The sequence below is a fragment of the Prunus dulcis genome, chromosome 2 (genome assembly GCF_902201215.1).
Source record: "Prunus dulcis chromosome 2, ALMONDv2, whole genome shotgun sequence".
Lineage (NCBI taxonomy): Eukaryota > Viridiplantae > Streptophyta > Magnoliopsida > Rosales > Rosaceae > Prunus > Prunus dulcis.
The window spans coordinates 16,624,691-16,647,248 of record NC_047651.1 but is presented as its reverse complement, the minus strand read 5'-3'; the positions used below and the strand labels follow the sequence as shown (position 1 = coordinate 16,647,248).

General features: G+C 34.5%; 2 protein-coding genes across 3 annotated transcripts; both read left to right on the top strand.

Moving 5' to 3' along the window:
• Nucleotides 1-12,986: 12,986 nt before the first annotated feature.
• LOC117617876 (F-box protein PP2-A13-like) lies at nucleotides 12,987-15,060 on the top strand. Its single transcript, XM_034347479.1, has 3 exons — nucleotides 12,987-13,963; nucleotides 14,077-14,195; nucleotides 14,396-15,060. Exons 1-3 carry the CDS (start codon nucleotides 13,649-13,651, stop codon nucleotides 14,805-14,807), a joined length of 846 nt encoding a protein of 281 aa, XP_034203370.1. The 5' UTR covers nucleotides 12,987-13,648; the 3' UTR covers nucleotides 14,808-15,060.
• A 2,298-nt stretch (nucleotides 15,061-17,358) lies between these two features.
• On the top strand, nucleotides 17,359-22,088 carry LOC117619227 (F-box protein At4g00755). 2 transcript variants are annotated; one of them, XM_034349131.1, is made up of 6 exons: nucleotides 17,359-17,491; nucleotides 18,070-18,243; nucleotides 18,722-19,135; nucleotides 19,265-19,428; nucleotides 19,874-19,992; nucleotides 21,519-22,088. In XM_034349131.1, the coding sequence occupies exons 2-6, from the start codon at nucleotides 18,117-18,119 to the stop codon at nucleotides 21,829-21,831; spliced, it is 1,137 nt and encodes a 378-aa protein (XP_034205022.1). In that variant the 5' UTR covers nucleotides 17,359-17,491; nucleotides 18,070-18,116; the 3' UTR covers nucleotides 21,832-22,088. The 2 variants fall into 2 exon arrangements, with proteins under 2 accessions (XP_034205022.1, XP_034205021.1); XM_034349130.1 differs by having other exon boundaries at nucleotides 17,387-17,512.
• The last annotated feature ends 470 nt before the right edge of the window (nucleotides 22,089-22,558 follow it).

The window sequence follows — 22,558 nt, the reverse complement described above, 5'->3', positions numbered from 1 at the left end:
TACAATCCAATGGACTTAAGTGTATCTCTCATTGATAATGCTAAATAATAGCAATAAACTTTTGGAATATATTAGTTTACTAGTTGATTAGGCAACACACAATCAATCGATCATTTTAGACATTGAAATGACATCTTTGTTCACAACCCCTTTAAGAACAAACAAAAAAAAGGTGATTATCTCTTAAGCAAATTACAAAGAAGTTGAATGTTTGCTTGCGTAGAAAGTTTTAGAGGATGTTGTTGATCGTGTTGTGTTTGGTTGATAATGGCATTTGCCACTCTCAACGCGCGTGACCAAGGACAGGCCCCTCAGAATTTGGAGGTTCTTATAATCTCATCTCATTGGGTGCTTGCACGAACCAACAAGCAATCCAAAAGGGACTTCTGCAAAAAGTCATAAAAAAGTGCTTCTGATTCCTTCTTCTGACATACAAAATTACAAACGAACAAAAGCTCCTAACAGAAGAACTTTTCCTGTATGCAATAATATTTTAACAGCAACGATGGGAATATTTGAATAAAGGCCAAGAATATTGCGTTTCTTGTGCACTGGTGAAATCAATGGGACCAATAATATTGAGTTTGAGAACAACAATTTTTAAATTTTTTTTTTTTTTTTAATGTACTGCAGCAAGGATTTATAATCACTGGCTAATTCAGAATTTTTTTTTCCTATATATATTAAGTCCACACCGTTGAATTACAAATTGCTTTCTTGCCTGGCCTTTGGTGCATTTCAAGAAACACTTGCTCTCTCCTCCCCAAAACTTAGTTGTTTAGCCTTCCACCTTAGATTAGTTTTGGGGCAAAAATAAATATAGAGTCAACTTGTTGAGTGTGGGGCAGTAACCCCTTCTAGCGCCTTAATAGATATATATCCTTGTAGCTCAAATAGCTAATAATGTTATTACTACATATAAGATTTTGTATTCGATCAGTAATCATATGTTAATTGAGAAGTAGAATGCTAAACTTAATATCATCAAAATTAGTTTCGAGGTTTAAAAATATATTTAGTTTTTATAGCTCCCTATAATAAACCAATTATTGATTTAGTTATATTTTTCTTTTCAAGAATTTGAAGGAATCTCAAGTTTGAAATTGTTGTTGTCATTCCCCTTTCATACGCAGCATGGGTTTCACGATTCGCAAGTACGATGGATGGGTAAACTGATAGTGCCAAGCAATGAGTGGACGATTTAGTCCCCCACCAGTCTTTGTAACCACTCACTTCCTTTAATTTCATTGGATGCTAAACTGCTGTATTTTCTGGTATACCTTCTAACTTCTCTAACCCTCGGCATCTTTGAAAATGCCAGGACACCCTTCTAGGGCTTACTTGTGTTCATAGATTTTATATAACACAATTGGATGTCGAAACGGTTTTCGATTTTTTTAATTTTTGCAAAGATGATCTATGAATGTAGACTTAAAAAATAGATAATTTAGACGTTGAAAAAAAAAAATTATAATGAACCTTAAAAAGTGTCCCTTAAATAAAATTATTCGAATAACCCCTCAATAAAAAGGACTATTATATATATTAACAACCTTATCCAGCCATATATGCATCCTGGGTTTTGGATTTTGCAATTCTTTGGCCTCATCCTAGTCACATCTTCCACTTCATTGGCCCATATATAATTTCTTCAAATTTTGGACAAACCAACATAATTTTATAAATAAAAAAACTTGACTGAAAAGCATAAATTCTGCTTAATTTAAGCTGGAAACTATCAGTGCTTTTTTATTGCTCAAGGGGTTGAAATTTCTTGATTCAATTGGTATTTGGAGTGGTCTGAAATTTGTAGAGTTGCATGGTAGCAGGTTAGGTAATTAGATTGCACAAAATCTCAAAAGAGTAGTTACAACTTACTAAATATTGGTGAAATTTGACTTTGAACCTGAGTGTTTTAAAAATGCATCTCTCTCACCCAATTATGACTTTCTCATACATCCCCATGTGCCACACCACTGCCCGTACAATTTTACATAATATAGATGCATTCACCAAGTTTCCGTCTTCACACTATGAAACCTTGCTTACCAAAATTAGAGACTTCCTTGCCAATTGGCATTGTTAGGAATAAAAAAATACGTAGAAGTTGAAAGGTAACTGGCATTCCTCATAAACTAATACAGGTAGAGACTTTCTTGCCAATTGGCATAGCTCTCAAATTCGAGATGATGGAGAATATTTGTCGCCAGCAAAAGCAAAATTGGATTTTTTTTTTCTTTAAAAATAATGTAATTTTGTCAACGCTCAATCATGTGCGTATGAGTATAAAATTACGTGCATATAGCCACAACTAAGGGAGGGAAGATTGGAAAGCATAAGCAAGGAAACTTCAATTAAAATATGTTTGATAAGTAAAGAATTAAGATGTTGTTTTCTCCGTTCTGCAACCTAGTTTGATGATTGAAATTATACATTATAAAATGACAAAAAGAATAAATAAGTTTATAGCAAAGGAAAGGTAATTAGCATTCCCTATAAACTAATACGATTGTACCGGTGCTCATTACTTACCAGGTAAGCTTTGATCCATTGTCCCTATTATTTGATAGTGGAGCTATATCTGGGGAGAAACATGTACATGTCCCAGTCTCATGAATTGTAATGGTATTTTTAATATATAGTCACAGTAATCAAATGTTCATGTACCAGCTGTATATATAGTTTCTTTCTGGCATAAATAATCATACGATTAGCGGCAGGAGAAGCAGCATCTAGGGGAGGGTTTTAGGCTAGCTTGGGGTAATTAATCTTATGTTTACAGTGATCTACTTACTTTTTAAATTATTAGTTTATTAATCCATGATTAAGACTGCAACCCTTCGACAACTTTCTAGCTTCCATTTTAGATGCAATTTCTGCTTAGGTGTACCACCAGCATCATTATATTATATCAAAACAGCTAGCCAGAAGAGTTCATAGTAAACTATATTTAGAAAACTGCTAAGTAAAATCACTCGTACACGCGTGAATGATTCTGTCGATATATTGTAAGTCCCAAATTAAGAAGCAGAAGAAATATATCGATCACTCTCAACATTTTAAAAACATGGAGACAGATAGGAACTGATAAACCCCATATTCGTTGGCAAAAACTCAGAGAGCTATCTTAGACTGTACAGTCATTTTCATTGATGTATCTTTTATTTTCCACATACCACCTAACCTACTCTATCTATAACATAGATTTATTTTTGGGCTATAGACCATAGTCTATTTCTATTCTAGTAGCATCGCCCATTTTAAGGTCCCATTTAGGTTGAGATTGGGCCCTGGACTTACCAACCTCTGAACTTCCTAATGTGGGCACTGGCAATTATCATGTGCTAATCTATAAATTTCTGGAATTTAACTTCTTCTTTTTTTCGGACAATGGCACAAGAGAACAACAGGATCTGGTAGAGTGAAAAAGGGTTTGTAGTCTCATGTTCGAATCCCATAGTACTTTAGTAGTGTTTGTACCCCTTCTCTCTTATAGTTTAAACTAACGATTGTGCAATAGCAAGATTAGTAAGATCAAAATATTATTGAAGTAGTATTCTCAATCCCAAATCTTCGTGGGATTTCTGTTTATATGCATTTTTTGGCCATTAGCCTACCCAATATTGTCTTAAACCCAAGCCACCAACACTTTGGAAAGTAGCACAAGCTAGAAAGTCTCATAGAGGATCAGTTCGTATAACAACACACTTAAAAGGGTGGGTGCCTATATATGTTTTTTCATGGCAATATTAGTGGATTTGCATGTTCAATGTTTTCGAACTCTTATGACAAAAAAAATATATATATATTTTTTCGAACTTTTTCTGTACAAGTCTCAGCCATCCCATCGATGGTGAGTTGGATTTCATGGTAACCGCCATGGCAGCAGGTGACCCACTCCTAATGGAGCTGGTTACCAAATTTCCCTTTTAAGTAAATAACAGTTGGAAATTCCATTTCAACTAATATACAGCTTGCGGGCCATGTGACTGCATGCTTGAAAATGAAAATACAACTTTCATTTGCCCGTTGCAATAATTCTATAGTTAGGGTAGGCATTTAGATAAGGTTCTATTTTTTAGTTGTTGGAACAAATTGATTAGTTTGATTCAACGATTAAGAGATTAGAACCATAAAATGACTCATGCCTGTTGTTGCTGTGTTGCACTACATTAGCATATTGAAAGGCAGGCAAGTCCATGTCCCAATCCAAATTCAAATGGGCCAATGAATTCCTAACGTTGATAAATATACCATACAATTTTGACAAAAAAAGAAGGAAAAAAAAAAATCATGCCTTACAATTCTCATGCCAAGTAAAGTAAGCTCCTCGTAAGTAAGAAATTCTTTGTGCACGGAAGTTCATGTTTTGTTAAATGACACATTTTGTATCTGTAACATGTCGGTACATTTTGTTATGGACATGTTATTAACAATGATATTGCCTTTAATTTAGAAAGAATGTTTTTATCCATTAAAGAGCTACATCATAAATGGTTAACTTCGTGTGAGTAAATAACTTAACATTGTGTGCATACACATACTACAATAGGTGGCCATAGACAGGAGTGAGTAAATAACTCTTATAATTTTGGGACTTCAAAATAAGAGCATCTTCAGTGGAGGTTGTATAATGAGGTGTATGTTAAATATACATCATTTGTGATCTGAATCACATGCAATGAGGAGGTGTAATTTAAATGATTGTATATTTGCATCACAATCGTAAGATGGAAATTTAGATGCACATGTACATCCTTTTTTACATCACTTACAGGTAGGGCCTACATAAGAAAAAGTGACAAAAGGTGGACAAAAGTAGAGGTGTCAAACGGGATGGGTCGGCCTAACACGGCATGAGCCCAGCCCGTTTAAATGAAGCACGGCACGGCACGAGCATGAACATTAATGGGCCGTGCTCGGCATGACATGAAAACTTAGGCCAGGCCGGGATCAAAAAATGAGGTCCAATGGACCGGGCCGGCCCATAACTCGAGCCCGCTTCAAGCACGGCCCAAACTCAAGCCCGCTTCAAGCATGATCCACTTAACTTTTTTTTTCTTTCTCAAAAGTCAAAATGCAATAATTTGACATCTAATGTCATTGTTTATATGGTTTTTTTTTTAATTTTATTTTAAATAATCATAAACATATATTTGATGTCTTTCATTTTAAGGAAATTACTTGGGTCCTTAATTAATTAAACATATCAACTACAAATTAATGAAACAACATTGGACTTGATATCTAATCAGTATATATGACATATATACTTCTCTTATAATCAGAACAAGACATTTCTTCACATATAAAATAATAAGTTGTTTAAAGATGAAAAGTTGAAGTGGACTTTGTGGAGTTGGACACTTTTTGCCCTCCGCCCTTTCATATTGGTTGGATGTTTGTTGATTAATGTTTTCAAATAGTTCATCATTTCCTACCTCTAATTATATTTTTAATGTTTATAATTTAAATTATCTAGTGAAAAAAAAATCAAGTGAAAAAAATTCAAATTAAATGGGTTGGTTCTTGGGCCCGAGTATGGCACGAGCATGAGCACGGGCATGGCAAGAGCCCGGCCCAGCACGTTTCAATGTAGATATGGGCTTTGGACCAGGCGGGGATCAATGATTTTACTAAATGGGCCGGCACGGCAAGGCCCGATAAATTAATGGGACGGGCTGGTCCGACACGAAAATGTTAAAAACACGAGTTTAAATGGGACGGGCCAGCTCAGCACGCCCCGTTTGACACCTTTAGACAAAAGTGAGTAAAATCAATCATATATCTTTTGATTTACATCTTTCCCATTGGAGCAAAAACTATATTTACAACATCCGGAGGTGTAAAAGGAATATAAAAGTGACTTTAACCCCCGAAAATACACATCCCCCTCAAAAAAAACTATGGATGCTCTAAGAGCATCACCAAGAGGGTGTAAAAGAGGATGTAAAGCTCTTTTGCATCTTGTGTTGTCGGAATTAGCTGCAATGAAGGGATGTAAAAGTAGAACATCACCGCCAAATGTTAAAAAACTGCTACATTTACATCCATTTTTACATCTTTTATGTAGGGCCCATTGGTGCGAAAGGAGGAAAGAGGATTATTTAGCATGAGTTGAGAGGCGGCAAACCGTTTACATGTAAGCAGCACTCTTAAATAGGGGTCATCATTTGGCCCACGGGCCCGTGGGCCAATGGGGACCCGCCCAACCCATCTAAAAAAGCCCTGCCCGGCTTGATAGTTAGTGGGCTAGGCTTGGGCTTAGATGTCTAAAGCCCAGCCAGGCCCATAAGCCCAACCCGTTTAATTGATTAAAACACTAAGGCATATTGGGGTTCCCCTTTTAACATAAACATGCAACTCTTATTAATTTGATCAACAAAATATTTTCCATTGTAGTTTTTCAAAATAATTAAAGCTTTTTTTGGTAAAGAAAAATATTTTAAAAAATTAATTACTATTTATTAAGTAATATAATTTGTGAAGTTAATTAAAATATTTAATACTAATTATTCACTCAAGAAATAATAATTAGAATATAATATATATCTATATATATAAAGCAAAAGACAGATAATGATGAAACATTCAAAATACCAGAAAATATCATTGGTTAATGCAAACATTAAGAATTAAACTTATTAATTAAATGAGGATAATATGGTAAATTCACACTTTAAAAAAATAAAAAAATAATAATGGATCCTATTTTTATGGAACACTTTTTAATTCTAAAAACAAAATTAAATTTTTTTAAAAAAATGCCTCTCGCAAGCGCGGAAGCGCTTGTAGAGAGGCTAGTATATATAAAGCAAAATGCAGAGAATGGTGAAACATTCAAAATATCATAAAATACCCTTGCTTGATGCAAATATTAAGAATTCAAATTATTAATTAAGTGAGGACAATATGGTAAATTCATACTTTTTCGTATTTAAAAAAATTACAATTAAAAGAAAAATCAGATAATGGATCCTATTTTTATGGAACACAATTACCCATTATCTTTTTCTTTCTTTTTTAAATTCTAAAATAAATTTAAATTTTTTTTTGAAAAAGCCTCTCGCAGGTGCGAAAGCGCGTGCGGAGAGGCTAGAAACTAATGAAAGTAATTAAATAAGACTAAGATATGATTTAATTAATAAAAAGAAAGTTTTTTTATTTTAAAAAAAAGCCTATTGGCATAAAGATACTATTTATATTTATTTTTAAAAGAAAGCTCTTCCGATAAAATTTATTCGGGAAATGTCTAATCTGGCAAATATAAATTCATATTTTTATTGTTGGTTCAATGCAGAAAATATCTTTAAAGCATAGAATATTTCAAATGTATAGCCGCACTACAAATAGAATATTTCAGTAGTATAGCCGTGCGGCTATACGCTCTAAATAGATTTTTTTCAGCAGTTTGTACTTTGTAAGTAGAATTTTACAACAGTATAGCCGTGCGGCGATCCTGTGTAAATTGCATATTTAAAAAGTAGAGCCGGGTGGCTATACTCTATAAATATCATAATATGGTTTTCTCTTTTTTAAGGACTTTAATTAGTAGTTATGTTTTAATTATTATTTACCTAGAGAATAATTAGTATGTAAATTAATTTTTTAAATAAAAATAAATTAATTACTATTATAATTTGTGAAGTTAATTAAAATATTAAGTACTAATTATTCACTAAGAAAACAATAATTAAAATATAATAACTAATGAAAGTAACTAAATAAGGCTAAGACATGATTTAATTTATAAAAAGAAAGTTTAAAAAAAAAAAAAAATTCTATTGGCATAAGGATACTAAGTTTATATTTATTTTTAAAAGAAACCTCTTCCGATGACATTTCTTCAAGAGAGTTCTAATCCGGCAAATATAAATTCATATTTTTATTGTTGGTTCAATGTGGAAAATATCTTTAAAGCTTAGAATATTTCAAAGGTATAGCCGCGCGGCTATACTCCGTAAATAGAATGTTTTAAACGTATAGCCGTGGGGCTATACCCTACAATTAGAATATTTTAATAGTACAGCCGATCGGCTATATCCCATAAAGAGAATGTTTTAGAAGTATAGCTACAAATAGAATATTTCAATAGTACAGATGCGCGGCTGTACTCTGTAAGCAGAATTTTACGAAAGTATGGCCGCTCGGCTATACCCTATAAATTGCATATTTCAGATGTATAGCCGGGCGGCTATTCCCTATAAATATCATAATGTAGTTTTCTCTTTCTTTTTTTTTTTTAATATTTAAATTACTTAAATTAGTAGTTATTATTTACCTAGAGAATAGTAATTAAAATGTAACAACTAATTAAAGTAATTAAAAAAGAGAAATCGTGATTATACTATTTAAAATATAACCGCTCGATTATACTTTTAAAATATTCTATTTATAGACTACATCATAAGTGGTTAACTTGTTATGTATACACAGACTACAGTAGGTGGCCATAGACACGAGTGAGTAAATAAATCTTATAATTTTGGGACTTCGACACAAGTGTCCAAAGAAATTAGGTGGCCATAGACGCAATACAATTGTACATTGAGATTAGAATGAGGGGTTATTATGAAGGGTTATAATAAGAGGGTCTTCATTGTAATCCCTCAACATAACTCCTCATTATAGAAGCTTCCCACAATCGTATAGAGAGGGACAAAAAGGCCGTATGACTCTTATGGGCTCAAAATAGCAACAATCCCATATTATTTAGAGAGCTGAACTGAAAAAATAGACCTTGGGAGAGAGATGCAGCTTGAAGGCTTGCTCAAGGACCGATCCACCCAGGTTTGCTTTGGTCTTGGGCCTCTCATATCACATAAGCAAATGCCCGTAATTTATTTGAACAAAAATTCTATGTGTATGGAGTAAGATATAACTTAGTTAGTTGAACTTTTACACCTCCACTTACGTGGGTAGAGACTAGCAATCCTTAGACACCTACAAACCCCCTCCCCTAATCGCTTGTGTTAAAAAACATAAAAAAATTTCTTTGTGGAGAATGTATGTTCTTTACATTTACTATATAAAAAAAAACTGTATCAATAATATATAGTACATTTTATTGGTGACAATGATTACATCGATGACATATTGAATAAATAATCTCTGTTATAACTTGATTCTTCTATTAAATGTATCGAAATATACATAAAATGACTTGTAGTGATGAAAAATGATCCCATCATCACCCTATGCCCCCTTGGTTGCACACGCAAGCTTCAATTAATCCCATCACCCTTGGCCCCAAACACTATCCTGAAATGGGTTTAAATGACCTTGGACCCAAACACTACCATAATTAGGGTGCTCCACATTTGGAAGCCAACTTGTTCCTCCTAAGTTAACCTAACCCTGGTCTTGATTTGTGATCATCAGTTCCCCCACCACCTTTTGGTTTTTCTTTTTCAGTTCTCTTGTGGGGTTCGTCGGTGTTTGGTGTTCCCTTGTATTTTATGGCCAAATTGACAAAACGCAAAAAGATACAATGGTTCACCAACAAAATCATATTTTCATGCCTAACATGTACCTCCTGCAATTATATATGGGTCACATCCTTCTAGCTGTAACCCAAAGTTGTACCTTTCGATCGAATAATATCTCCAATACAGTACTCCTTGGTTATGAAGCGCAAAGAAAATGAGCGGCCTAAATTCATCAACCCCACACATAGTTATGCATTCAAGTTTCATTTTTAATCAACATAGACTCGTTTAGCGGATTAGATTATACAATTGAATATTCACAATTACAGTCAGATATTTAGTAGCTTAAAATGAGTTATGTCTAATCACAATCATAATCATACATGAATTTATATTGCTTTGCCAGTGTTTTATCATCCGCGGGACTGAAATATTACCTAACAAACACACACAATCTTCATTTTGACTACTCCGACAGAGGGAGCCAATGTTAATGGATAAGATCTTCTTCTTCTTCTTCTCTCTCTCCCCTGTTGCGTGCATGATAATCAGTGCCACCTGATCCACAAGGTTTTGCTGACTCAGCTCCACATATTTATCCTATATAATATATATTTGAAAATAATATTTTATATATATATATATATATATATATATATCAGTGTTAGCATCGGTCAATGAAAGCTATCATTATCTTGGACCCAAGATGACGATATTTACTTGTACATGTACTCTACGCCATGCAGAAGAATCAACCTGGCATTTCTTTTGCTTTATTTAAAGAAACCTTTTAGTGTTGTTTTTTATTTGTTTCATCTAACAAAAGTAGTGGTCCAGAGAACAATTTTTTCTTGGGAAGTTAATTGGATCAAAGAAAAACTCTCACATGCAAAATAGTTGCCACATGTGTTCATGTCTAAAAGTTGGGATTTAAGTTAGTGCTGTAGCATTAAAATGACACGATTAATTAGTGAGTTCATCTTTTTCAACAAGCATGGTCGGCGTTAGTTTTTATTTTATTTTATTTATTTATAGATGGATAATTACGGGTTAGATTTAGTGGGAATATTTGTAGGACTTATATTCTTCAACACGCCTTCTTATGTAAGGCAACTATATAGTTGGCCACACGTGGAGCCAAGATCACATAAGAGTCACGAATGTTTATTTGCTCAACCGTATGCCTTCTAGTGTCTTGGACTTCCGTACTACAATCCAAGTGCTTGCTCAACACGGACCCCTACCCTCTGTCTAGATGCTCAGACCACGAGTATTTGGCTGAGTGGCGTACATCTGCAAAAAAATCAGTGAAGTAAACTTGACCCTTGTGTGCTTCGCTATGTTTTTATGGGATATGTCACTCATCAAAAAATTTATAGATGCTATCATCCTCCTTCCTGACGCACGTATGTGACTATGGATGTCACCTTTTTGGAGCTTCAAAATGTTTAATAGCAAATCATGATTATCTCATGTAACATATTTGAATTAACAAATTGAATGCTTCAAAATTTCAAAACCTACCAAAATAATAGAAAACACTTCTAATTCAAATCCGCACAACTGGAGAATGACAACATCCAGTTCATCATAGCCTGACCACATTTTATGCTGGCAAGAGTTGTCAAAAGTTCCATATTGATAATGCCAACAATTGTTCCTTCACTTGGCATTAAAATAAAAATTAAAGAAATAAAAAGAAATAAGAGAAACATGTGAATGGATAATTCAGACAACTCACAGGCACATAGCTTGGCTTACACCTGTCACTTCATATGTTTAAAAAGGGTTAATGACCTAAATGGTCCCCCAACTATTGCTCCATTATCATTTTGGTCAACAAACTAAAATTTTCAATTCAAACGTCCTTAAACTTTTTTATTTTGTATCAAGATGGTCCATCCGTCAAAGTCTGTGTATTATTCTGTGAAATAGAGGTACAAAACCGTATTTTTAGGTGAGTATCCTCCTCTAAAAGGATTATTGATTCCAATGGTCCCCCAACTATTGCTCTAGTATTATTTTAGTCCACCAACTAAAATTTTCATTTGAACCGAACTTCAACTCTTTTTTTTAAAAAAAAAAAATTTTATATCAAGGAAACTATTATAAAACTTAGAAAATTTTAAAAAATTGAATCTTACTAGCCACATGGCTTTTGTTTTTTTGTTTTTTTTTTGGTGAGACTGACCTAACAATTAATAATAAAAAATTCTCTATTGTTTAAATTAATTAAAATCTCTCTCTCTCTCACACACACACACACTACACACACACATATATATAAAATAACAAATTTTTTAAAAGAGCAAACAATAATTAAAAATTAAAGGAAACTATTATAGGAACTTGTACCTAATTTTAAAATTGAAAAAATTGAATCTCACCACCAACATGGCTTTTTTTTTTTTTTTTTTTATGACATGGACTTAAAAAGTAATATTTTTTTCTCTATTGTTTAAATTAATTAAAAATTTTAAAATAAGATAAATACAAAAACAAATAACAATAAAATTGACGTACTTTGATGGTAGGACCATCTTGATACCAAAAAAAAAAAAAAAAAAAGGGGGAAGGACGGTTCAAATGAAATTTTTAGTTAGTGAACCAAAATGATATTGGAGCAATAGTTGAGGGATCATTTTAGTCTTACCCTTCGATAGAGCTTCTCAAAAAGTCGCATATACCCTTCAAAACTCAGTCACGTGACTATCGTGTGATCAGAAGTAACGGAATCTGTCACGGATGGACCATCTTGGTACAAAATAAAAAGTTTAAAGACGTTTGAATTGAAAATTTTAGTTTATGGACCAAAATGATAATGGAGCAATAGTTAAGAGACCATTTAGGTCATTAACCCGTTTAAGAAATTACAAAGGCGGCAGATTAGGTTAAGGCCATGGCACTTTTCATTTGTTTGAAGTGCATTAATACAAACCACTTGAGATTATATAATGATTTGATCATGACATGCATTAGGAAATGAACAAGAGATAATAAGATAAAATGTGAGTGCTACTTGTCACCAAGAAGGTGAAAAATATTGAAAGTGGAGAGACTAGTGGACACAACACAAGTTGATTTCACATAAGTTAAAATCATAATTTAAGAATTAATGCGAGATCGTTAACTATGTAAATTTTTTATGAGTTTCACTTTCGTCCATATATTTTTAATTGCATTGAATTTGATCTTTATGGTTTGCGAACTCTCAAATTTGGTCAATTACATCGAATTTTATGAACTTGTCAAATTTATTCAAGAGAGTGATATTCAAGTTTCTTATTACAGTCTGAATTTCTTAAAAACAGTTTAATTAAATGTTAATGTGCAATTTAAATAGTAAAAAAGATAGATAATTGCATGATTAGACAAAAAGGAGCATTATCTAATTCATTGTTATCCATAACATCTTTAACAAATCTTCTGAATCATTGAGACAAAAAAAAAAAACCTTCATTAACAAACATCCCACAAAAAACGTGGGAGAAAGAAGAAAAATCCTCCAAAAATCAAGAAGAAAAAAGAGGAAAAGCAATCCAAGAATGCAAGTGGGCGGTTCTTAATCAAACTAAATTCCACCACGCGCCGACGACAGCGTGGCATAAAACATCCAACACCAAATTGACCGCGGTAAACTCCGAAAACAGAGCGCGCGTACGAGGTTTCACTGTTTTAAGAAGGCTGCTTTGCTTCTTCGTCGACCTCAGAAATCCAAATCAGAATCCCGAGAAATTCGTCTCCGGGAGAACCAAAAAAAAAAGAAAAAAAAGAAGAAGAAGAAATTGGACCTTACGTTTCAGTCCAATCCCTGATCTTTGATCCTCAAGATACAGATTTTTCAGGGGGCGTTTCTATTTATGTCTCCCTCTAAAAACGCCCACGAAATATTTGAGCTTTCAAAGATTCAGCTTATTTTCTTTCTTTTTTCCTTCTGGGATTTTAGCTTAGATTAGGATTAGATTGCAGAGTTTTACAATTTCAGATTTTAGTTTCTGGGTTTCGAAAAGCCCATGTATTTGAATCTGAATTCAGGGGTGGAGTCTGTTTGCTTCACATTTCTCTCTCTAAATCTCTCCCAAAAGATTTACAAATTCAGGTTCAAACTCAAGGATTAGACCAAAAACAGCTTCTGGGTTTTGTTTCTTTTGGTATATATAGTCTAATTTCGGATTCGGGTTCTGGGATTTCGGTTTCGTTTCGGGTGGGGTTTGGTGGGGATGGGTGCTAATTTATCGGGTAGACTTTCGGATAAGGAGGGTTTGGTGCAGCCAAGGCTTGGGGATTTACCAGAGAGCTGTGTGGCAATGGTTTTGATGAACATGGACCCTCCTGAGATCTGCAAATTGGCCCGGTTGAACCGGGCTTTTCGCGGTGCTTCATCGGCTGATTTCATCTGGGAATCGAAGTTGCCACCGAATTATCGGTTTATTGTAGACAGGGTGTTTGATGAAACTACTAAGTTGAACATTTCAGGGAAGAGGGATATCTATGCCAGGCTTTGCAGGTCTAAGTCCTTTGATGGTGGCACAAAGGTGACTCTCTTAGTCTACACTGCTTTTGTTTTTCCTCTCTCTCTAGGAAGGTTCATTTTGCATTTAAGTAAATTTAGTTTATTTAATTTGGGTGCTTTTCTTGTTTTGTGAAGGAAATTTGGCTAGATAAAAACAAGGGTGGTATCTGTTTGTCGATTTCTTCGAAGGCGTTATCGATTACAGGGATAGATGATAGGAGGTATTGGAATTTCATAGCAATTGATGAATCTAGGTGAGTATTTAAAGTACTTTTGTTAGAAATTTGATGAGCCAGGAACCAGCCCGAGCTTCAATTGTCACCTTTGCCCGATATTTGCAAAGCTATGTACCTTATTGATTTGTAATCTTTCTATAATGATCATATTTCTTGTGCCATAAAATCTGAATGACAGAAGAACCTTCTCTGTTGTGTTTTCTTTTCCATTTGTGTAGATTCCAGATAGTCGCCTATCTCCAACAAACCTGGTGGTTTGAAGTCAGTGGAGAGTTTGAGTTTCAATTTCCATTAGGTAGATACAGCCTGTTCTTTAGGCTCCACCTTGGCAGATCCTCGAAGAGATTGGGTCGCAGAGTATGCAATTCTGAGCATGTTCATGGCTGGAACAAAAAACCAGTGAGGTTCGAGCTATCAACTTCTAATGGTCACCGTGCTGTATCCCAATGTTACTTGGATAATCCTGGAAACTGGGTCGATTACCATGTGGGAGATTTTGTTGTTGACAATCCTCATGCTTTGATCAAGATCAAATATTCGATGACCCAGATCGATTGCACTCACACCAAAGGCGGTGTTTGCGTAGACTCTGTGTTAATATACCCTAGTGGTGTGGCAAAAGAGCCTTAGCTTGTTTTTGTAGGCAGGTAGAGCTGCAAATTACTAGTTATAGGAAGTGTGCGGCCCCTTGGATGTGCGGCAGCTCTAAGAAAGAAAAGATTTAAATTAGTGGTTGTGTTTAGGGGCATCTGGTGTCTTTTAGAAGTCAAATGTGTATATGTAATCTTCTATTTGAAGTGTTGGTTTGCAAAGAATGCTTTATGTATTGTGAGTTGTGATCACTAGTAATCGATGAATTTCATTCCACAAAGAGCTTCCTTCTTGTTTCTTGTTCCCTTCTCATCTAGTTTGGTTTTCTTTAACACAATCCGTCAAGAGACTGAATGAGAAGCCCTTTGACTGGTTTGGGCGCTGAGGGAATGGAAGCGATGGGATCTTCTTTTGCCTACAACAGAAGAACTGAATTGTGCATGCATGATGCATCTGGGAAATTGACTAGCAGATTGTCCATTACTTTCATTACTTTGTTTGTCCGTTATTTTTGCTTCTCTATTTTGTTTCTAGGTAGAGCCATTGGCTACTAAATTGGCAGGTTATTGCAGAGGTAACAGCTAAAGGGTTTTTGGCTTGAAAGATGAGGAAACAGAAAGCAGGACAAGGCTTTAGCTAAGAGTGATGCAGACAATAAATCATCTATGGAAATGTTATAACAAAAATCTTAAAGCTCTGAGAATTTGAGGTTGTGCACAACGAATTTTGTGTTCTTTTACTTTGTTAATTATGTTCATTAAGCTTTTGCAATTGCCTCATTCAAGCAACTAGGCTTATTGTTATGCAAAGCAAAAACAACTACATTCTTGGTACTGGATTATGTAATGCCAAATTAAACCTATTTTGCACTGCAATATTAACCAAAGCGAAGGAGATTGTCGACCCACTCATTTTGCAATGCAAAATTATGCTTTGCCAGTTTGGTGGCTTCCTACCATTTCTGAGTTTTTCAATTTGAGTTTGAGCTTTTGACTTTGCTTTCACAAAAATAACCCACTAATTCATCCCTACTTTTGTTGGACCTTGAATGGGCATTTGAGGGCATGCCATCTCATTAACCCCAAAGGTTAACTAACTGCGCTTCACCTTTACACATCACGAAAAGAAGGTGGCAATTTTATAGCATATGAGTTTAGAGGTGAAAAGGGTTTATAGCTCAAGTGGTTAAGAACATTTAACTCTATACTCAATATTTTAGGCTTGATTCCCCCCGCCCCCACCAATATCAATTGTAGGAAAAAAAATAATATATGGAGGTTGATCTAGCCTCTAGCAAGAGTTGGTATTACATTTAATTACTAACTAGAAGGATCATGCAGCATTCACATTGTATAATAGGCATCTTGAGAAATGTCTTAGTCAAATTTAACATCAAATGCCACAAAAGTTTTATAGTTAATCATATTATAATGCCACTCAATTAATGCTCTTTATTTTTTACTAACATAAGACTTTAGTCATTTTATAAATTTGTAAAGTGATAACCAAAAGGACCATAGGAATATGTAAGATTTCACGAAAGTAATTTTTGAGAGTTGAAAACTATACATGACAAGTGATATTTAAGATGTGTTCGTTGAGTATGAAAAAAACTCATTATTTTATTTTTAGAACTTTTCTTATTGAGAGGGTCGATACCATATTAAACTCACATATGATTTTTATTTATTGAAAAAGACGATATTATACTAAACTCACACACGTTATACTAATACTATAACTTAAACCAACAACCTTTTCTGAAAAAGCATTTGCTTCAACCACTATTTAACTAATGTCTATATGATAAAAAGTTGAAAACTATACAATATTATGAATATACCATGTGAGTGGACCTTCACGCACCAAGCAATCGTGTCCAGAGAACAAACAATTATATTCGTTTTCATAAAACAGAATCCACTGTAGAATCAGTGAAACTTGTTTTCTCAAATGCATTTTGAATAAATAAGCAATGCTTGGGGTTAAAGGTGTCCCTTTAGATGGAGCAAAACCAAAGTAATGTTGTAGGGTCTACCACATATCAAATTATAAAAGTAATACAAGATAAAAATTATAATTTGCAGAAGTAAGTTAGACGAATTGATGGAGGTAATGAGCTCCCCTTTTACACTGAAGTTTAAATCCATTTTTATATAAATTAGATTAGTTTAGAGTATATTAATTAAAGTATCTAATTTCTCAAGATCACCAAGGGCATACACAAGCTTATGAAAAATTTACATGATTAGTCACCTCACATTCTTATTATTTTATAACATCTTAGAAGTGTGCGGTTATTTTTTTTTTTTCCCACTTTGGCAAAAAAAAATTTTCTGTTACCAATACTGTTAATGAACTCGTTAACTTCTTAGGTGGCAAGAGCACATCTCATTTTCTCTACCACTCACTCCAAGACATCAAAGAAATAACAAAAAATTATTATATTTTAAAATAATTTATACCATAAAATAACACAAAAAATAGAAACTACCCTTTTGAGAACTCGCTGCTAAACATTTTTTTTTACGGCGAATGAATTTAGACAAAACAAAAATAAAATTACAAAACGATTTAATTGGGTAATTATATCTCTGCTGTGCTTATCACTAACATCTCTCGCCTTTCTCTCTCGCCTTTCTCTCTCTCTCTCTCTCTCTCTCTCCAATCTTTTCCTTTTAGGGTTTGAGCATTTCAGAGACACTTTTGCTCGTGAACAAAAGGTAAAAATTCGATGCTTTCTTGTAAGTTCTCTACTTGTTCTCTTGTATTTTCTTTTGAATAAAGATTTGTTCCAATGTCTCTTTTTTCCACTGACGGTTCGCTTCAATTTCCTCGATTTGCTGCATTTTTGTTTACATTCATATAAGTTTACAGTTTTGAATTTTTATTTTATGATTTAATATTTTCTAAACCATAGATAATGTGAAAAACTTGTGGTTTTCCCTATACCCACCAATATCGTTATCATCGCCGTCGTCTTCGACACAAAAGTACTGTACTTGATGTCATGCATGACAGGAATGTGATCAATTTGATTGTTTTTGGAGTGGGTATTTCTTTGTTTTTCTTAATTGTGCTTGTGAGGAATTCGGATGCTTTTAGCTCTTATAATTTTGGCTTTTACAGTGTTGTTATGATGGGGTTCAGTGGTTTTGGGAGGAATTGTAATTCGTGTCAAGTTTGACAGCACTATACATGGAGGGAATTTGCATTGCGTATAATATTTTTTAAATACTTATTTTTGTCTCCAATTTTCATTTTAAACTGTATTGAGGGGTCTCTTACAATGTGAAATCAGGCTTTGAGGCTCGACGAGGCACCCGAGTTTTGTTGAAGTCTCTTGACATGGGTCTCTGTATGGATTTCTTGAACTGGCTTGAACCTGACATGTCAATACAAGTCCTAACTTGCTTGGACGATCCAACTGATCTTGTTCGCATTAGTTCTGTTTCCCGATCTTGGCGTCATTTTGGTGAGCTGAAGCAGTTTGACATATTTTAGTTCAATTGCTTTCTTAAGTTTCCTTAGGTGTAACTCCACTTTTGATTGTGTCTGATATACACAATGCATGTTGCTCAATACTTAAATCAATGTAGGAAAGATAGAATGTTTTATGTTTTTTGAAAAATAAGTGGTAAAATTTTAGTTGTTTGTAGGTGGTAAGTAGTATGTGCTGTCTCTGCTCTCCCTTGAATATTCTATTACTGGCTTGATTCTCCAATTTATATCTTTTCTTCTGGTTGTCTTTGTGATTGCATCCATTTCTTAGTTTGCGGATTTCTGAAGAGATGATAATTAAGGTTCACTCCTGTTTTGGGTTGATATTTTGAATGATGGAAACCCATGTTGGTTTTTTTATTATTTTATAGAAAATTTATATCCCTTTAGTCCAAAGACATCTTGTCTTACCAAACTAGACTGAAGAGTTTGGAACTTTTAATGTTTTGCAGTGATAGAAAATGGTCTTTGTAAGAAGCTGTGCTTGAGATTGTTCCCTCAGTTATCCAGAGTTGCTCAAGTGATTGAAATCAACAACCCTGACACAAAAGCAGAAGTTGGATCTAGCAATTCAAAGGAATTGGAAACCTTGGAAAGGGAGCATAGGGTCTATGCATTTTTAGCTTGTGGTTTTACATCTTTCAATGTTGGGGATTCCATTAAGAGGGCATTAAGCGCGTCCAGCACTGACAATTTTCCAGAAGAAAGCATTCGCAATACTCTAGAACCAAGAGATGTGGTGGGACGGAGAGCTTCGTACTGGTCGAGTAAAGGTCAAAGTGACCCTGCAGTGCCTGAGGTGCTGATATACAAGCTGGTGTCTGATTTTGTTGTAATTAATGAAATCAACATACAGCCTTTCAAAGGCAAGTGTTTGAATTTCCGAAATTATGGACATTTCCAATTTGTTTTCACATTCTAAACTTACCTTTGACTCCTCTCTTTCTCTCTCTCTCTCTCTCTCTCTCTCAATCTCTCTTTCTTCCTGTTAACAGCTTATTTCCAGCTCGGTGAACCCATATATTCAGCCAAGGCTGTGCGTTTCCGATTTGGGCATGCCAAGTCCCCCATGGATGTAGAGAGTGATCCAATGGGTGAATCATTTCCTGACGAGAAGTTTATATGGACCTACACTTCACAAGTGTTCCCAATGACTCAGGTGTGTACTACCTGTTCTATAACTCTCCCCCGCCTTTCTGCATTTGTATCTTATTTGTTGTGAAATGGTTCCGTTAATACATAATATCCTTTTTGGACAAAGCAACCTCCTGTTTCCATTGAGAAGGAATCTTCAAATATGATAAAATGGGTGAAATGCACACTAGACAAGTTTTCAGATTATGGATCTTGTAGACGTTCATTACAGTTTTGAAACCGGAAACCTTGGGTTTGCAGTTTTAGATTTTGATACGTGTTTGACGCAGCCCTGGAATGTTAGGATCACAAGTTTATGATTTACTATAGACTCAATTTACCCTTTTTTACATCGATTTTAAATCTTCCATCCCTTGACAAATTTATTTAGCATTTTTTTGAATGTTAAAGCACCTTTCTGATCTTCCAATTAACTTACATTACCTAACCAATGACTTCCTTACAAACAGGAAAATATCTTGCAGACATTCAAGCTTCCAGAACCAGTTCTTTGCATAGGTGGATTTTTGCAGATTGAGCTTCTAGGTAGAGTTCAGAGACAAGAAATGGATGGCTTGTTTTATATATGGTTAGTTCCACTCTTTTTTTCTTTTTGGTGAAGCCACGTACTCATTTTTCTTGAGTGCAATTATAATTCTTAAAATTCTCATCCCACCTCCTTTTGAGAATTTTTTAAATATAATTTTATTCCTTGCTGAAGTTAGTTGAAAGGACAAACTTTAAAAAAAAAAAACTGAGCACAATAATTCTAAAATTATACAATTATTTTAATTACAATATTATGCTGGTGGGTATCACCCCAGCTGGGGTTATACGATTCACACCTGGCAATATGAGTGAGTGGGTTAAGTAGTAAGGTTTTTTTAGCAACTGGTAGCCTGGCTCTTTTTATATGGTTGGTTTAATACTTCTTTTACATGACGATCAGGAGACATGTTGACCCCCTTCCGGTATTGATTCTCATGATATTATATTTGATTGTGGTAGAACAATGTTATTACATACAAGGGGTGATGTGGTTCCAACCGATATAAAAAGGGTATGGTTCGCATTTAGGAATATTGTGGAAGTACTGGTGAGTTGGTTGAGTAATATGTTTTAACAGAATGACAACTCGTGCTCATAATCTTTTTCTGAAAAAAGAAAAAAAAAAACTCGTGCTCATAAAAAAGAAGAAAATATTGCAGGACGGGAACAGTGGACTGTTGGGTGATAATAGCTCCACTCTTCTTCTTTACTCATTTCAATACTTAGTCTTTAAAGATTATTATGGCTGACACCTTAAGCCCTCAAAATTAATTCTCATGATTCATTGTGTATGTGTGTTATATGAAGAAACATGTTTTCTTTATTTATGAATTTCTCCTAATATATTCCGTTGGTCTGTGTATCTTCTCTTTGGCGTTTAAGAAATAGAAGTGTACTATGTCTGCCTGTTATCATGTTATGGTCTTTGATATTTCTGTTAATAAGAGAGAAAAGTCATACCAGCTGACAGTATCATAAGATATAGGCTCGAACAACCGTCTTTCTTATGTTCCTGTATGTTGATGTAATGAAAATGGACAAACATTCCATAATGCAAAGGAAAAGAAAAGGGCATCTTTTAGGTTCTAGGTTCTAGAGCAGGTAAATGTTTTTGCTGACACATGGGTTTCTGGATGGAAACATGACAATGTAATAGATGAGCAGACATAAATATTACACCCCATGAGGAGTGCAGAGTATTGCTCAATGGAATAGATGAGCAGGAAGTGTCAGTTTTGCATTTTAACTAGTGATTCAATAACCCACTTTACTACTTGGTTGTTTCCTGCCATTTGATGCCCCTCACATGGGGAAATTTTGCTACTTTGTTCCTTCACATGTCTGGATTATAGAGGTCTCGTGATGGTGGAAAAAACCTCTTTTTCTCATCTGAATGTAGCTCAACTGTTTATGAGAATGATGGGACACTGGGTAGCTAAACTGAATTTCAGTTGTGTTTGTTTCTTAAAATTGCAATTTTTTTGTTATGACCAGTGTTGCAGGTATGTGGCAATGTATTTTTTGCATGTTTTCTAATTTTGTGTTCATTGTCTTTTCATGCTACAGCGTGTCTCATGTTCAAGCTAAGGGGAAGTCGTTATCACCCGCATTTGGTGTTGAAATTCATGAACCATCTGGGCAGTTTGTGTTGAAGAACAACATTCAAGCCAAGGGCAACATCCAACCGAGCTTACCTGAGAATGACTCCGATGTAAACGCGGATTTGGACTTGGAGAGGGATATAAGAGACATGCTGCCATTTGTAAATATGTTGCAAGGAAATGTAGTGGATTTTGATGAATTTGAATGGAATGACGCGGAAGAGGGAATGGATGAAGAGTTCGTGGAAGAGGGAATGGATGAAGAGTTCGTGGTTTAACTGTATGTATGTATCAAGTTGCGGTAATTTTATTATGTATCAAGTTATGGTATTTTTCTTTTTCTGTTTTAAACCTCGGCTCCTATCCTCCCGCATTGAATTGGACATCTGGGGCCTAGTTTTTTGAGTGCTATATAGCCACTCAAAGTGAGAGTGATAATGTGATGGCGTCGCAAACTGTTATTGTAGCGTTTTCTTTAACGTGCTGAAAAACATTAATCCTATGCAATACAAAGTAATTATTAGTTCCTGTTGTCGTATGGTATGGCTATGGGGTGTGAATATTTAAGATCTGTTTCATGGCGTTTTCCTTTTCTGTTGTATTGTTAATTAAAAATAAATAAAGGAGATAGCGGTGGAGAAACAGACAGAATTAGGATTTAAGTCATTTGAACTTGGTGAATCTGAATCTGAACTATTTATCATGTTGATGGTGATAGTTTCCCAAAATTTCGCAAATTTACACGTTAAACAAATTCAGAAACAAGGAAATGATGAGCACACAAGTTTCTCTCTTGCATTCAGAAACAAGGAAATGATGAGCACACAAGTTTCTCTCTTGCATTCAGAAACAGGGTAAAATTAGCTTCAATTTCGAAATCAATCACTGTCAAAATATTTTGGCTTACTAATTTTACTTTTACCGTGGCTTGTAATATTAATTTTGATTTACCGTCTTAGAGATCTTTAGAGGACCCTCCTTGTAATTTTAGTTTTCGTATTCAAA

Excerpts from the sequence above, each read along its gene's own strand:
- LOC117617876 (XM_034347479.1), top strand. The coding sequence starts at position 13,649 with ATGGGTGCTAATTTATCGGGTAGACTTTCGGATAAGGAGGGTTTGGTG. Across the intron at positions 13,964-14,076 it reads CCTTTGATGGTGGCACAAAG|GAAATTTGGCTAGATAAAAA; the intron begins GTGACTCTCTTA and ends TGTTTTGTGAAG. Across the intron at positions 14,196-14,395 it reads ATAGCAATTGATGAATCTAG|ATTCCAGATAGTCGCCTATC; the intron begins GTGAGTATTTAA and ends CCATTTGTGTAG.
- LOC117619227 (XM_034349130.1), top strand. Across the intron at positions 18,244-18,721 it reads CCGATCTTGGCGTCATTTTG|TGATAGAAAATGGTCTTTGT; the intron begins GTGAGCTGAAGC and ends AATGTTTTGCAG. Across the intron at positions 19,136-19,264 it reads CAACATACAGCCTTTCAAAG|CTTATTTCCAGCTCGGTGAA; the intron begins GCAAGTGTTTGA and ends TCCTGTTAACAG.